The sequence below is a fragment of the Apium graveolens genome, chromosome 9, assembly GCF_009905375.1.
Source record: "Apium graveolens cultivar Ventura chromosome 9, ASM990537v1, whole genome shotgun sequence".
In the NCBI taxonomy this organism is placed as follows: Eukaryota; Viridiplantae; Streptophyta; class Magnoliopsida; order Apiales; family Apiaceae; genus Apium; species Apium graveolens.
In genome coordinates, this window is record NC_133655.1 from 141,661,133 (window position 1) to 141,677,426 (window position 16,294).

General features: G+C 36.6%; 1 protein-coding gene across 1 annotated transcript in view; it reads left to right on the plus strand.

Moving 5' to 3' along the window:
* LOC141685630 (uncharacterized) overlaps positions 1 to 16,294 on the plus strand; it is a 113,341-nt gene that overhangs the window by 38,445 nt on the left and 58,602 nt on the right. Inside the window, exons 3-4 of the mRNA XM_074490725.1 lie at positions 2,978 to 3,865; positions 4,313 to 4,733. Of these exons, the coding sequence (XP_074346826.1) occupies positions 2,978 to 3,865; positions 4,313 to 4,733 (1,309 nt within the window). The remainder of the gene's footprint in view (positions 1 to 2,977; positions 3,866 to 4,312; positions 4,734 to 16,294) is intronic.

Genomic DNA, 16,294 nt, shown 5'->3' on the forward strand with positions numbered 1-16,294 from the left:
ACATTCTATTCCTGAACCCATTGTGCCTGACCCCTTCATAAACATTCATGGTGAAACAATCATTCCTAAGGAGGAACCAATTGATTGGGACACCATCAAATTGCCCACCTTCTTAAACTTTTCTCCACCATCAAAGAAGCAGAAAAGAAGAATCAAATCAACACCTTCTAAAACCTCAATCAAATTCACTCAAAAGCCTAAGCCTAAGCCACAAGCCTCTAAGGATGATTATGTTCACATTTGTGACATAAAAGAATTTTCAGACATTGAACTCTATCTGGATAAGCTGGAGGAAGTAAGGGGAATAGCTGCCTACAGACAGCTACCAGAAAGACTAGTGTTCAAATACAAAGGAAGTGGGGAAAGAACTTGGCCTCTCTACAGGATTCTGAATGAAGGCTACTCTATCTTGGTTAGAGTCTACTCAGCCATACAAAGGGATTCTGGCTTTACCAGGACTGCCAAGACTGAGATTCTCAACAAGATTGCCAACATAAGGAAAACTTGGTGGGAGCCCAATGCCTTGCCTAGAACATTACTCATTCAAGAAAGAGGAATTACAGTTCACAAATCACCTCATTGGTTGATGGAGTTCATAGACAACAAATGAGTCAGAAGATTTTTCAGATTTGAAGATCAACTCAAGATTGCCAGTAATGAAACTCTTAAGGATATGCAATCTAAGTTGGACATTAATGAAGAAGATGAAGCTGAGTTCTACAGACAACTTCAACTTCAAATAGAGGAGAATGACAGGAGGCTAGGAAAGAAAACAAGGGATCAAAGGAAAAGAAATTAATCTGCTCAGGCTAAAGGAGCACCCTTAGAAACAATGTAATTCTTCAATTCCATCTCAGCATACACATTTTTGTAGCACTTTTGAATTTCTGCTTTATTACAGTTAATATTTTTGTCAAGTGTTTTGTTATCATCAAGCTAAACCCAAATTTATGCCTACAGTTCTAGTAGACATAAATAGGGGGAGACTGTTAGGAATATGTGTATTAGTTTGATGATAAGTTAAATAAAACACTTAAGTAGAAATCTAGTGTTTGTAGCCTCAACGGATAAGACCATCTTGGCTATCTATTGAAGGAGTAGCTTTACTTAGCAATAAGTTTAGTATTGTAGCACATTTCATTCTCTGGATTCAAGTTGTAGTTCTTAGATGGTGTAGGAAATTATCAGTCATGTTGACTACTAGTGGATATGCAAATAGGAGGGCTAATTGTAAATATTTCATGCCTTGTATTTTTGTATAAGTGAAGAAGTATCAACTGATATTGAAGACCTTCAACGGATAAGAAACAAAGCTTCAACGGATGTCTCTAAAGCTTCAACGGATAATATCCATCAACGGATAAGTGCTTCAACGGATAAAGACTTCAACTGCTAATGCATCAACAGATAAAGCTTCAACGGATAAAGCCTCAATGGATAAGGCATCAACGGGTGAAAGCCTCAACGGATGCTTAGTTCATTAGCAGTTGATAGTGACAATTCATAAGCTGACAGAGGCACATGGGTTGACAGAGACAAACTGGAATGTGGAAGGCTCTGAGAGGAATCAAGAAAATGCAGTATTTCTATTCTGGTGCAAACAAGGAAGTATTCAAAGATTAACAGCTAAGCCTAAATTGCATTGGATAGAGAAATAAAGAAGAAACATGTGAAAAGCCTTTTTAATTGTAATTTACAGTTTTGTCTTCACTTGTAAACTTGGTGATATATAAACCAAGTAGCAGCTAGTAATTAGATATGAATTTTCCAGAGCTGTTTAGAAAAATCCAGAGAGAAAATCATCTAGTTTGTACTAGGAAGCAGCTGTGATTTAATTCTTTGAATCACAGATTTTCTGAAATAACACATCTCTGGTGGAACAACAAATCCACCAGCAAAGTTTTTAAGTTCTTTGTGTTCTCTACATTTGTGGTTGAATATATATCTGTCTGTATTAGCTTCAAGCCATTCACACACATCTGCTCACTAAAACACTTAACCTTAGAAACTACTCAAAACTTGAAAAAGTTTTGAGATTTACATTCAACCCCCTTCTGTAAATCTCATTGTTAGTCCACTGGGAATAACAGTTCTAGAATATGAAAGAGAAGTGTCGGGAAGCTACAAAGAAGATGAAGATATAATAAGTTCTAGATTTTAGGATTTAGGAATCTTTTGTAATTCTATATCTTGTAATCATCTTCATTAATATCAATAATTCTCAGTTTAATGCATGTCAGGAACCTTTTTTTTCTTATATGTTTTTTACTGTAACTGTTCATATTCTTTTTGATAATGCATGTGTAAAACTGACTTGAGTGTTTTATGTCTCGATAAAAATAATTAATAGATTGAAAATTTAAGAAAATAACAGATGATCATTGATGACAGGTTAAGGTTAAGCATTTGTATTTTATGTAATTCCTGATATAAAGCTGGTGGTGTTCGTTACACTAGGTTCTTGCAATTAATTTTTACATATCTTTTACCTGGTAAATTTTTTGAAAATGATGAATTACTGATGATCTTTTAAATTAATTTTAAATCTCTGACTGATTTAGCAAAAGGAAAAGATACTTTCAGGAGAGGAATGGTTTTACCACGAGAATTGTGGGTATTTTTTTCTAACAAAATGCCTGACAAATATAATTTTCCAAATCCTGACGTTGTGGGACAGGACACATCCAATCCTGTTCCTAACCAAAGTGTTCATTTTTCTTCACTTAAATCAAAACATAAAATCACCTCTGATTCTTCTCAAAAGGAATCAGTTGCAAAATCATAGATAGTAGCTAAGTCTGATTTATCTCAGAGACAATCAGGTCTAAAGGCAGTTTCACTCTCACCTATATCATTGGAGCAGCAAGGTGGAGTAAGGGAGAAAAGTGTTTCATCAGTAACACACAGAAAGAAGCTTGCGGAAAGCAAGAAAAGGAAATTTTGAGCTGGTAACAAACTAGTTGATGAATCATCACAGACTGAAAGTGACAGTGATGGTCCAATTGTGTTCAAGAAGCCTGCTAAACCAGTGGAGGTTGTTGATGCTAGTGCAGGAGAAGACCAAAATTTGGTTGTAGCTGCTAAACCTAAGAAAAGAAGATTAATAAAGTTAGCAGAAAAGGTTCACAAGAAACCAAATGGTCTTCAAGTGTTGGCTGATATTGCTCTGGATCAGGAATCTACAAATCCTGACAAATCTTTGTCAAATCCTGACAGGTCTCAAGCAATTCCTGACAAGATTGTGATTATTTTTTATCAGACAATTTCCACATCTCACACAGCCAAGAAAGTTGAAATTGCTAAGGAAGTTGATCTGCAGAAGTCTATTAAGAGGAAAACAAAGACTTCATCTATTTCTCAATACAAGAAGATCACACTTCAATCACCACATAAGGTGTACTATACACAAGAACCATCTTCTCACAGTGAAGATGAACCTGTTAAAGCCCTAGCTACAAAAGAACCACCTGCTCAAAGTGTAGGTGCAAGCATATTCTCATATCTGACTATTCCTGACATTGCTCAAGGAGGTCAAATTTATGTGGTTGATGACATTATGAAGACAGTACAAGACAGGGAAGCTCATCAAAAGCACATTGCTCAATTGGATGCTGTTATCCATGATCCTATCTTTGAGGGAAGTATACAAAAACCTTCAGTTCAAAAGGTTGAAGAAGCTTCTACACCTCAAGTCACACAAGAACAAACAATTCAAAGTACTATTGCAGACTTAGTATTAAATTCTACTAAGGGATCAATTTCTAATAAGCAGCACATTCCTGACACAAGGACAATTCCTAATAAAGTTGTTCCTGATTCTACAGATATACTGATCACTTCTCAATACAAGATTGAAGCAACCTTGGTACAACCACTCAAGGCTATATCAATGGTTGATACTCCAAAATGTACAAATTCTCTAAACACTATTTTATCTGGTGATATGACTATGATTAGACCTTTACAAACAAAAACCTCTAGTCATATGATCACATAAAACTATTCTTAGCCACCTCTTATTTTTGTAGGACAAAATTTTTTGAGCTTTTTATGTGAGACTGAGAGAAAAGATTTAGTGAAAACAGAATTAAAGAGAGGCAGGATCCTTACCTGGCAAAAGGAGAGGTAGATGAGAGACATGATTTAGTTAATCCTAGTGAGGAAGCTCTAACTATTAAAAGTCATGAGATGAGTGGAGTGAGAGGTGATGAGATCACTTTAAAAGAAAAAGAGAGATTTAGGTACTCATGGCTCTTTTCTTACAGAATCTATACATGTAATTAAGCCTTCTAAGTCAAATATTGATTTAAAGCTCAAAGGTATAGTTCTTGATTCTGATGTTGATTCTGATATTCCAAAGAGATTAACTGGTGATCAAGATGATTCTGATGACTCTGATGATGATAATCTTGATGATGCTATTTTGAAAGCTGGTATTAAAGCATTTAAATTCACTACTTTTGATTCATCATCTGGTCATGCTGTTATAATACATCCTCATAGGGCTTATGAATGGAATCATTCCTGGAGATTACCAAGTGAAAATATATCTATGGACTCTGCTCAATCTTTAGTTGATCATGCTGTTCAATTAGTTTCAAATACCGATATGAAAGCATCTATCAAATCCACTACTGTTTTAGTCAAAGGACTGCATTCTTCTGTCTCTGCATTCAAGGACGATACTGTTAAAATCAGAGAAGAGCTTGCTGATCTATTTGTGACTATCAAAGGTACAAATAAACAAAGTGGTTTTCTAAAGACAATGTTTAGCTTAGAAGTAAAATAAGATCAAATGTCTAAAAAATTGACAGCTTTGGAAGCTAGTCAGATTGCTACAAATTCCAAGTTGGATGTTATTTTCTCTCTACTATAGAGTCTAGATGCCAAAAAGGGGGAGATAGTATCAAAGACAAAATATTAACCTGAATCAGTTTTGAGGATGAATACTGTCAGGTAATGAATCACACACGGGGGGGGGGGGGGTGAATATGTTTTTCTGATTTTAGGCTTTTCTTGAAAGTTAATGGTTGAACAAAGTAAATTAAATCTTGTTTAGAAAAGTGTTCATGCAGAATTTAAACTTGCATAAATTAAAAAACACAAATCTTCAAAACTCACTTAATTTTTATATTAAAAATTAAGACTGTTTTGCTACAAAATTTCTAAGCTCTTTGATGTTAAAGAGCTCAGCTTCTTCTTGAGAGTGATACAAGAGATTTGATCTAAATTGTTACTTCTAACTAGAAGAGCAGTGTTAACTTTATAACTCAGTTAACTATTGGTTTACACAGTGGATAATAAACATGCTATTAGCTTTTCTAAACTGTTACTTGTCATTTCTATTTATAGAAAAACAGATCTTCCATTTCTGTCTTGGCATATCTTTAACATCCCGTGTTTACTTTAATCTTCCTCTGTCAAGCTGCTTTGTATAGACTTGTCAATCCAGCTGTTGGATTAATTGGTGATTGTTTATCTTGGATATTAAACTGATCTGCAATTCTGTACTTTGAGACTGTACTTCGAGATCTCCAGTTTGAATTAATAGAACACTTGACATCTCGATAAGTACATAGGCTTATCGAGATCTCTAGCATTCCATATTGAGTTTGACTTGTAGAGGTCTTCAGCTTGTCGAGATCTCTAGTCTTCACATCTTCACTATGACTTATCGATAACTCGGAGTTCTCTAGTGATGGAATGACTTGTCGATATCTCCAATCTTCAGTTCTTTAAAATTAGCTTGTCGATATCTTCTTGAGTTCTCGAGTAGCTTTCCTAACTTCTCTACTCCCGGTGGATATTGCTCATCCGTCAAATAGATATATAGCTCATCCATCCAGTAGATATTGCTCATCCGTCGAATAGATATATAGCTCATCCGTCGAGTAGATATTGCTCATCCGTCGAATAGATATATAGCTCATCCGTCGAGTAGATATTGCTCATCCGTTGGTACTCTCTGGAGTTCTCGAATGACTTCTCTATAACATTAAATCTGTGACCTGTAGAGATCTTGACTTAGAATATTTTTCTCCAAACAGATTTATTCAACTCCAAGCTTCTTCAAAATTCTTCTGAGGCATGATCTTCTTGATCTTCTTCCAAATAGAATCCTTAGGCTTGATACTGTTTTAGGAAAAAGACTCCAGTCTGCTCCTTTGCATTTTTACAGACTTTAAGTGTTACAAGTACAAAATACAAATTTAGATAACAATACAACTTACTTAGGGTTGACCCCAAGCTTAACTGATTACTGAAAATAATTGTTCATTAATCTTCTACTTAGATCAGGTGTCCATTTGATTTGCTTCATACTATGATAAAAAATGCTAATGACATTATTAGCTCCAGTAATCTTTGACATCATTTATTATATATTACAAATACTAATTCTGATGATGATGGTGATAAAGAAGAAAATGAGACATCTGATGCTATGAAAGTTGATGCTGTGAAAGTTCAAGCTGGAACTGGAATTCAAAGTCAAACGAAGATACATACAACTCAACTCTCTAAGGATATATCACATAGATCTAACATGGAAGCTGCTTTTGTTACTCATAGTTCAATTCCTAATTACAAAGATACAGGTTCTGATGATTTTCTTGACACTTAAAGAGTGATAGTGATTCCTGATTCTCTGAAGTCTAAAGAAGAAGAAATTTTATGCTAAGAACTATATTTTATACAACTTCTTTCTTCTCCAACTTCCCAGTTATCCTTAAATGCTTTACATGGTCCTCCGTTGACTTTAAGTAACATAATTACAACTCATCTATATATTCCTTAAAGATTCTGTCCATGGGTTCAATCTCCAATTGGTAACGCCCAAATCTTAAATCAATTTTAGAAAATACTTTGCTTCTTCTGTTTGATCAACAAATCAGTAGTTCGAGGTAACATATACTTACTCTTGATAGTAAACTTGTTGAGCTTTCGCTAGTCGACGCATACTCTCATACTTCCATCTTTCTTAATAATAATTAATGTCGGTGCACCTTTATGGGATACACTAGGTCTAATCGCTTCTTCCTCTAACATCTCTTGCATCTGCTTTGTTAACTTCCTCATTTTAACTGGTGCTATTTTGTGTAAGTCCTTGGTCACTGGCTTCGTTTCAGGTGCTAAGTCAATCGCAAGCTTCACTTCTCTATCTGGAGGAAATGTTGATAACTCATTTGGAAACATATCTTGAAACTCTTTAATTGCTATAAAATCTTCAAATTTTGTTTGCTTCTGACTTTTATTTATCTCATGACCACCATTATGCTCACATCTTGATCACCGTAATCATCGTTAACAAATTCTTTACTCTCCTTCTTCCTTTATATCTCATCATATTCTCACTTAACGTCTTTAGGACTATTTCTTCATCACGACGGTTTGTCTGGGCATCATGCTTCCATAGTTAATCCATTCCTTAGAATAATGTCAAGTCCTCTTATCTCAAATGATATCAATTCTTCATAACTTATTGCCAGAAATCTCAATTTCATCATTGGTATTCACTTATGTAACAATTACATGTTTTTGACTTGCTAGTCCTTTAATCATAATCTCATCAATTCAACAGAGTAATTCATTTCATCAACAAAACCTTGAGAGGTAAACAATTAAGTTTCTCTCACATCTTTTAACACTTTAACGCATAAGGTATTTACCATAATCATCCATGTTGTCACGTCCATAATCTGAACAACATATTTCACAGGAAAATCGCATATTCTTGTTCTCGAAGACGTTTTCCTTATTGGAGTAGATTCCCTTGGCTCTTAGTGGATCCTTTACTGGGACTAGTGATTGCAATCCTTGCCATATGCTCTTGTTTCCTTTCCATATATGAGAGGTAGATGGAACTTCGTCTGCTTGGTTCATAATACCTTGATTTCTGTTTGAAAACCTCTTGCAAAGAACGACAGTACAACGAAACGACTAGAAGAATTCAAAATTCAACAAAAATTAGAGTTGAAAAGAAAGAATAAGTAAGGATTTGAATATGAATGAGACAACCACATTGGTACTTAGGATGGCCATTCTTTCATACCATATGTGTTACAACCGGCATTTTCGTGTAATACTATTTGTAAATTTGGTGCAATTTTAAAACCGAATGCCAATATATTCAACTATTGTATGCTTGTGTGAATGAGAATTTCTGCGTCTTAAATTTGCGTTATGTGGTATATGATTTTTCAAAGCAAAAGTTTATTTATTTATTTTATTTTTGATTTATAAGGAATATTTTAAACCTTGAATAAATTTCTTTTTAAAAGTTATTTTGTTCACAAATTTCAAAAGTGGTTTTATAAAATTTCTAAAAATCCAAGGTATTTTATGGTATAAATTTTATAATGTTTGAACTTGTATTTTATTTTATAAAAATAAATCTTTATAAATTTTAGTTGTCATAATTAGCAAATTACATGGTTGCCCTTGCATGCAAATCCTTTTCTATTCAATTTAAAGGGCTAAAGAGATAATTCCAACCCCACTAACTCTTATTTTACTAGCCAAATTCCTTCTTTGCCCTTGCATGCAAAATGATCCAAGTATAATTGGAAGGTTAGTCTTATCAATTCTCATTCCCACTCACATTTTGTCAAATCAAAAACCATAAAACAAGCAAATGGCATGATCATTCACTCCACTCACACCACACTTTCTCTTCCCTCCCTCCTCCCTCTCTCACTCTCGGCCCTCCTCCCCCTCACTCTCGGGTTTTAGCCGAGACCAACCCCCTCCCCATTTTCTTCATTCCTCAACCAAGCTTCCACCTTCTATACAAGTAAATACTACTTCCCATATCATGATCACATATATTTCAAGGAGTTTTGAGTAAAAAGTTTAAGTTTTAAGGTTGCATGTTAAGCTTCTAGTTGGAACTCAAAGTACAACCTTGATTCTTATGGATTTAAGGTTGTTTTTTAGAGGACTACAAGGAATGGTGAAGTGCCAAGTCCTTAGAAGGAAACTCTTGATGTTGAATGGCCATTTCCCTTCCATTTCATTCGGCCATGACCTTAAGGGAGCCGAATGAATGGTCATTGAGATCATTCTTGTTGCTTTGTTCAATCTTTGTATGTTTATGTGATAATGGCATGAATCTTGTAGTGAAAATTTCATGAAACTCTTTTCATGCTAAGTGATCATCAAGATATAGCTTATGCTAGGCTTGCATGTCAATTTCATGGTGAAATATATTTAGAAAACATGTTGCTTTGGTTGGTAAAACTCGAAGACATGCATGCATATGGATTTCTCTTAGAATGTTATAAGATTTTGATCATTTGGAAAGATTTTGTTAGTAAGCTTTAATTTCAGTAGGAATAAGGTGTTAATATTGATTAGTGTTCCTTGATGCATGATAATAATTCGGGTATATTTTATAAAAAACATAACTTGTTATTTTCAAAAACTTGATGATTTGTGAGTTGTGAAATGTGGTTTCTTTTGTTTTGCCATGATTGCACCTTAGGTAAGGATGATCTCCACCAAGATTATTTTGAGTATAAGGGAGTTAGTTCAGTAGATCACCATGTTTAAGTCTTGGTTTGGGTATTGGGTTGTTGGTGGTTGAGTTTGTCAAGTCAAAACCTTGGAGAAAGGAGAGTTATAGTTTCTGCAGAAAATTAGTTTAGTGCCCTGAGGTTTAGAGTGAGTTTTGACCATGTCATTGATGTGCACTTTGAGGCCCAAGCCACCAGAAGTTAGTATTAGGAGTATATAAAAGGTTTTAGGTATTGGTTGGAGGTTTGCATGTCGTTTGGTTAGGTGCACAAGTAGAATAACAAAATCTGTCCAGCAGGGGACAGTTTTGTTACAACTTAGAAATAGGGAGATTTGGCCATGTCATGGGTAGTCCCTCATTAGAAATAGGGAGTGTCAGAGAAGTTTTTTCAGCCATAGTTCATAGGATATGAGTTAGAACCATGTGTCACAAGTTAATTCTAGTCAGGGCGTTTTCTGCCCAGAAAAACAGGGGAACTTGGACTTTTAGCTTAGGCCCAAGAAGGCCCAAGCCAGGTCCTTGTGCCACATCAAGTTTGGGAGATGCCCTAAGGTCAGGAGAGTCTTGTGTAAAAGTTTTGAAGGAAAACTTGTAGTTTAAGGGTGTCTAATGCACTCAAGAAACCATAGATGTCATTCTGAAATTTACATCAGTGAGCACTTCCACTTATCACATAGTTTTAGAATACTTAGGAGTGAGATTTAGGTTGACCACCATAGTTACAAGATAGTATAAGGTCAGTAGAGAAAAAGGCCCAAGTGAGGGTCAATAGTTCTAGGATAGTTTAGTAAAGGCACACCGAGTTAGGAAGCCAAAATTTGAAGACTTTGTCTAGTTTAGCGACCAAGTGACTTAAGTTGTGAGTCGAGATCATCCAAGCCTAGTGTTGCATTATGGTGTATATGGTGTTATTTGGTATTAATATATGATATGTGAGTATATGTGGTTATGTGTGTGTAATTATATTTATAAGGTGAATACAAATTAAGTGTATATAGGCCTAAGTGCCAATTGTGTTTAATTACGGGATGTGAATAGGTTAAGTTGGTGAGAATATATTATAACGAGGATTATTATTATTTATGTAGGATCTCGAGATGAGGGAAAACTTTCCATGAAGGTCGAGTGAAGCTTCCAGTTGCTCCTACCAGTCAGACCAGACCAGCCTTTCTCAAGGCAAGTGATTCAACTTGTCTTTCGTATTCACTGTAAATAGCTCATATATATTGATGCAACTATCCTGAGTCATTTTGATATATTTAAATCAAGCGTATCTTATGTTTATCTTTGAATCATATAGAAATGCCATGAACCCTCGAGTACGTATTGCAAGTAGTTCAAAAGTCATATCATGATAGTATATTAAAGTAATTTGAATGCCATGATAAAAGAAAGGGTAGTTATAACTCTTGGTTGATTCTCTTGATTAACATGCTGATGATTCCTAAGTATTGATATCTCATCCTGATACTTGAATCCCTATAGAAACTTACCTTGAATCCTGAAAGCCAGATATTTATCAAAGTGATTCCTCATTGATTGACACCCCTCTTTTTTATCCTAAAGCATGACAATTCTGATATATCCTGAGTTAAAGATCATTTCTTCATACCTTAACACTCTTAGTATTCATGGTGCTTATCTTCTTGGTGATCTAGCACTTGCACCTTGATGAGAAACCATTGCTTTAAGCCCAGTTTGGCATTACCCCTTCATAATATCCAATAGCCTCACTAAATTTCCTTGTCCAAGTTTTGATATATGAAAACCTTTTAGTTACCCTTATAGAGTAAAGTTTAGTGGATCATGGCCCTGAGATTTAGTACCATAATTCCCGTGTTTCGAGTTGGTCTATAATCCCTTGATAAAAATGCTTACTGTTAAAAGAGATTTTTGTTATAATTCGGCATCAGTTTTTGAAATAAATCAAATGTGGGTTTTCAGTCCCAAAGGGGGATAAATGTTTTCTTTGAATAGTGGATCTGGACTGAGACGCGAGTCCTTTCCACACTTATATTAGGCTTAAAAGTTGCCTAGGGATTCCCATTAATGTTCTAGAACCCAGCGAAGTTCGGGATTACTTCGCGGCTAATCACCGGCTGTAATCCGTAGCATCATAAAATGATTTTTGATTTAGATATGGTTTTGAAATTGTTTTGATACAAGCAAAATGATGCCATCACCCAAAGTTCCATCTCTCGTTATCATTGGTTATGTCTTTCCATTGTCATTCTTTAATGTATATCTCGATTTATGTTTTGTATCGTACTGTTTAGCACTTGTTGAGCATTTGGCTCACTCCTTGCTTTACCCTGATATTACAGCTAGCAGCTATGGTTAGACTCAAGCAGACCGCCCGTAAGACCTGTGATGCTGATACTTATGTTCGAGCTCAGGTAGAATAAGAGATAGTAGTTTTGTGTGAGGACTTGATATTTAAAATCAGCTGTAATAGATGGTAGTGTTGGGCTGTTCCGAACCCTAAACTGTAAGATCTTGGATTTGGTTATGTTTATTTATTTTTAAATAATGTAATAGTTATATTTAATTTTGGTGGATTAGTTGGGGGTGTGACAGGTTTTGGTATCAGAGCTACGGTTTAGAGTCCCTAGACAGCCCAAATAGGTTATAGGGTATATATATTAGCTATAGATAATACGTGAGAGCGTAGGTTAAGTAAATTTATTATTCATACTCCTCTTATTGGTTGTCAGCAAAGGGCACATTCCTCGACACCCTCTGGGTCGGACGACACTATTGCTTTCTCCGTGTATGCTGAGTTGAGGCGCGAGTTTGACATGCTTCAGGGAAAGTACGACCGACTGATAGACCGACTGAAGAACGTGTACCCGGACAGCCGAAACTACGAAGGGAAGCCCAAGGAGCAGATGACTGCGAGACTTGAGATCTTGGTTCAGTACGTCAACACTAAGCTTGAGGAGATACCAGCGCACCGGGACCGCACCAGCCAGTATGTCATTTAGATGGTGGCGGATGAGCTCCAGAGCATTATGAAGACGCTTCGAGAAGAAAAGACTACCAAGCCCCATTCAGATAGAGTGGAGCCTTAGTTCTTTCCATTTACCTTTTCATGTTGTTGTACAATCAGACTCCGTAGAATTCCCAGTTATTTCCTTTAAATAAGCCTGTTGTTCCTAGAATCAGACTTTGTCCTAATCCTATGTATTGTGACCTTTAAATTTTAATAATCATGCTCTATTGTTCCATTTGCTCTCAACTGTTATTTTACGTTTTTATATGCATCACCATATCTGCTTAACTTGAAACTTGACCTCATAAGTAAACAAGAATGCCATGCGATACCCTCAAATTATTTTATCATTCATATCTGTTTTGACATAACTCTTATTTCAGGATCATGCCTCCGAAAAAGATGAACCCAACAACCACATCTACCACAGACCCAAATATTCTTCGAATACTGGAAGCTTTGCAACAACAAACCAATGCTATAGCTCAACAACAACTAACTCTTCAACAACGAATTGAAAACCAAGATAACCATGAACCACCAACCACCTGAACCACCAGTACCACCTAGACAAGTTGTCACTTTCAAGGCTTTTCAGAATATGAATCCACCGACATTTCATGATACCACTGATCCAGTAATAGCTAACACATGGATTAAGAAAATGGAAAGAGCTTTTGAGTTGGTACAGTTAGGAGACGATCAGAAGACGCCGTATGCTACTTACTTCTTGAAGAGCGAAGTCATCTATTGGTGGGAATCAGTAAAAGCTATGGAAATAACCCAGCAAGTTTCTTGGGAGAGATTTAAGAAGTTATTTCTGGATAAGTATTACCCTAAGTACATGCAGAATCAGATGGAGCTTAAATTTTTGGAGTTGAAGCAAGGGAACATGACGGTACTGGAGTATGAGAAGAAGTTCACTGAGTTGTCAAGGTTTGTGACAAAGTATACCAGCACCGAGGAGGAAAAAGCGAAGAAGTTTCAGCAAGGATTGGAGCCTTGGATCAGAGATAGAGTAGCTATGTTTGAGCTTGAAACTTATGCGGGAGTAGTACAGAAAGCTGCTCTGATTGAGAATAATGGGATGCAGTCAAGGAAGGAAAGGGATAACAAGAAGAGGAAGGTTCCATTGTATGGAGAAAAGTCTGAAGCCGGAAGTTCACAAGATCGGAATGTAAAGAGGATCGGATTCCATAAAGGCGGAAATTTTCAAAAGAAGGGAAATTTGGGCAAAAGGCAAGAATCAAAGGGGAACAACCAGGAAAGCCAAGGCCAAGTTGGAGAAAACAGGTTCCAGAGACCCGAATGCAAGCACTGTGGAAGAAGGCACCCTGGAGTGTGCAATAAACTGAGCATAACCTGCTATAGGTGTAACCAGAAGGGACATTTGGCGAATGAGTGCAAGATGTCGAAGCCAGGAGTTACGTGTTACAAGTGTGGGAAGACTGAACACATAGCTAGGGAGTGCAAGGCAACCAGACCAGTCAAAGCTTTAATGAACGTGGCAAGTACCAGTGTGAGCGTGCCAGCTGAGGTATTGGCATTACCTCCACCACCTACATCAACCCCGCAAGCAACATCAAGGACATTTGATCTAAAGATGAAGGATGCTGTTCAGAATTTTGAGGTGATAGCAGGTACACTTTTACTCAATAATGTCAAAGCTAAAGTATTGATTGATTCGGGAGCAACAAGATCTTTCATATCAGAAACTTTTGTTGATAAGCTTCAATTTGATAAAATGATTATGAGCGAGGTAGTAAATGTGGTAATTGCGAACCAAGAGAAGATTCCTGTGAATCAATTATATCCGAAGTGTGAGATTGATATTTCGGGATATAAGTTTTCAGCCGACTTGATACTCTTCAAGTTGGGGGAGTTTGATATAATTTTAGGAATGGATTGGTTAGGAGAGAATAACGCTCAGATTAATTGTAAAACCAAGAAAGTGTATTTAAAGACGAAGAGTGGAGAGAAGGTAGTATTTAAGGGGCAAAGGCAAGAATAACTATTTCTTACAATCGTTCAGGCTAAGAAGCTACTTAAAAAAGGTTGTGAGTTGTTCCTAGCTTATGTAGTGGATTCAGAAAAAGGCAGTCCCAACATAGAAGATATACCCGTAGTTAACGAGTTTCCCGATGTGTTTCCAGACGAACTACCAGGCTTACCACCAGATCGACAAATCGAGTTCAAGATCAACCTTGCTCCAGGCACGGAACCAGTTTCAAAGGCCCCATATAGGATGGCACCAGCAGAAATGAAAGAGTTGGCGAGCCAGTTACAAGAATTGTTGGATAAAGGAGTGATACGGCCAAGTACGTCGCCATGGGTATCACCTGTTCTGTTTGTAAAGAAGAAAGATGGGAGTATGCGGCTATGCATAGATTATTGGGAGTTGAATAAGGTAACGATCAAGAACCGCTACCCGCTACCAAGAATAGATGACCTTTTTGACCAGCTGAAGGGAGCAAAATGCTTTTCAAAGATTGACTTGAGATCGGGAGACCATCAATTAAAGATCAAAGAAGAAGATATTCCCAAGACAACATTTAGGACCATATATGGGCATTATGAATTCCTAGTAATGCCGTTTGGATTGACCAACGCCCCGGCCGCATTTATGGATCTGATGAATCGAGTATTTAAGAAGTATTTGGACAAGTTTGTAGTGGTATTCATTGATGACATCCTTATTTATTCTAAGTCGGAAGAAGAACATAAGCAGCATCTCTGGATAGCATTGGAGATACTTCGTCAAGAGAAGTTGTATGCCAAGTTTACCAAATGTGAGTTTTGGTTAAAGGAAGTTCAATTTTTTGGGGCATGTCATTGGAAATGAAGGAGTTAAAGTGGATCCGGCAAAGATTGAGGCAGTTATGAGTTGGGAGAGGCCAAAGACTCCTACGGAAGTGAGAAGTTTTCTAGGATTGGCAGGATACTATAGAAGGTTTGTCAAGGATTTTTTGAAAATCGCCACGCCATTGACCAAGTTAACCAGAAAGAATCAAAAGTTTGAATGGAGTGCAGAATGTGAGGATAGCTTTCAAGAGTTGAAGCAGAGATTGGTAACAGCTCCAGTGTTAGTGCTTCCAGATGACCAAGGAAACTTTTTGATATTCAGCGACGCTTCACATAAGGGATTGGGCTGTGTGTTAATGCAACACAGTTAGGTGATCGCGTATGCGTCAAGACAGTTGAAACCGCATGAGTTAAAGTACCCGACGCATGACTTGGAACTAGCTGCCATAGTGTTCGCACTTAATATTTGGAGACATTACCTCTACGGAGAAAAGTGTGAAATCTACACAGATCATAAGAGTTTAAAGTACATTTTCACTCAGAAGGAGCTCAATATGAGGCAGAGGAGATGGATAGAATTGATCAAGGACTATGACTGCTCGATAAATTACCATCCTGGAAAGGCGAATGTTGTGGCCGATGCTCTAAGTAGGAAAGAGAGACTGAATATGATGACAACACCAAAGGAATTATCTGAAGAAATCAAGAGATTTGAACTGGAACTTTGTGATTGTGGAAAAGTTGAAGAAGTTTGTCGTGCAATGACTTTTCAGCCAACACTAGTGGAAAAAAAATAAAGAAATGTCAAGAAGAAGTAATGGAGAAAGAGAAGAATCAGTTAACTGGAGAGGAGATTAATACTCAAAGGGATGAGCAAGGGATACTAAGGTTTTCTTCCAGAATTTGGATTCCTCATGTACCTGAATTAAAGAATGAGATCCTACACGAAGCCCACAATTCGAAATTTTCAATCCACCCGGGAAGCA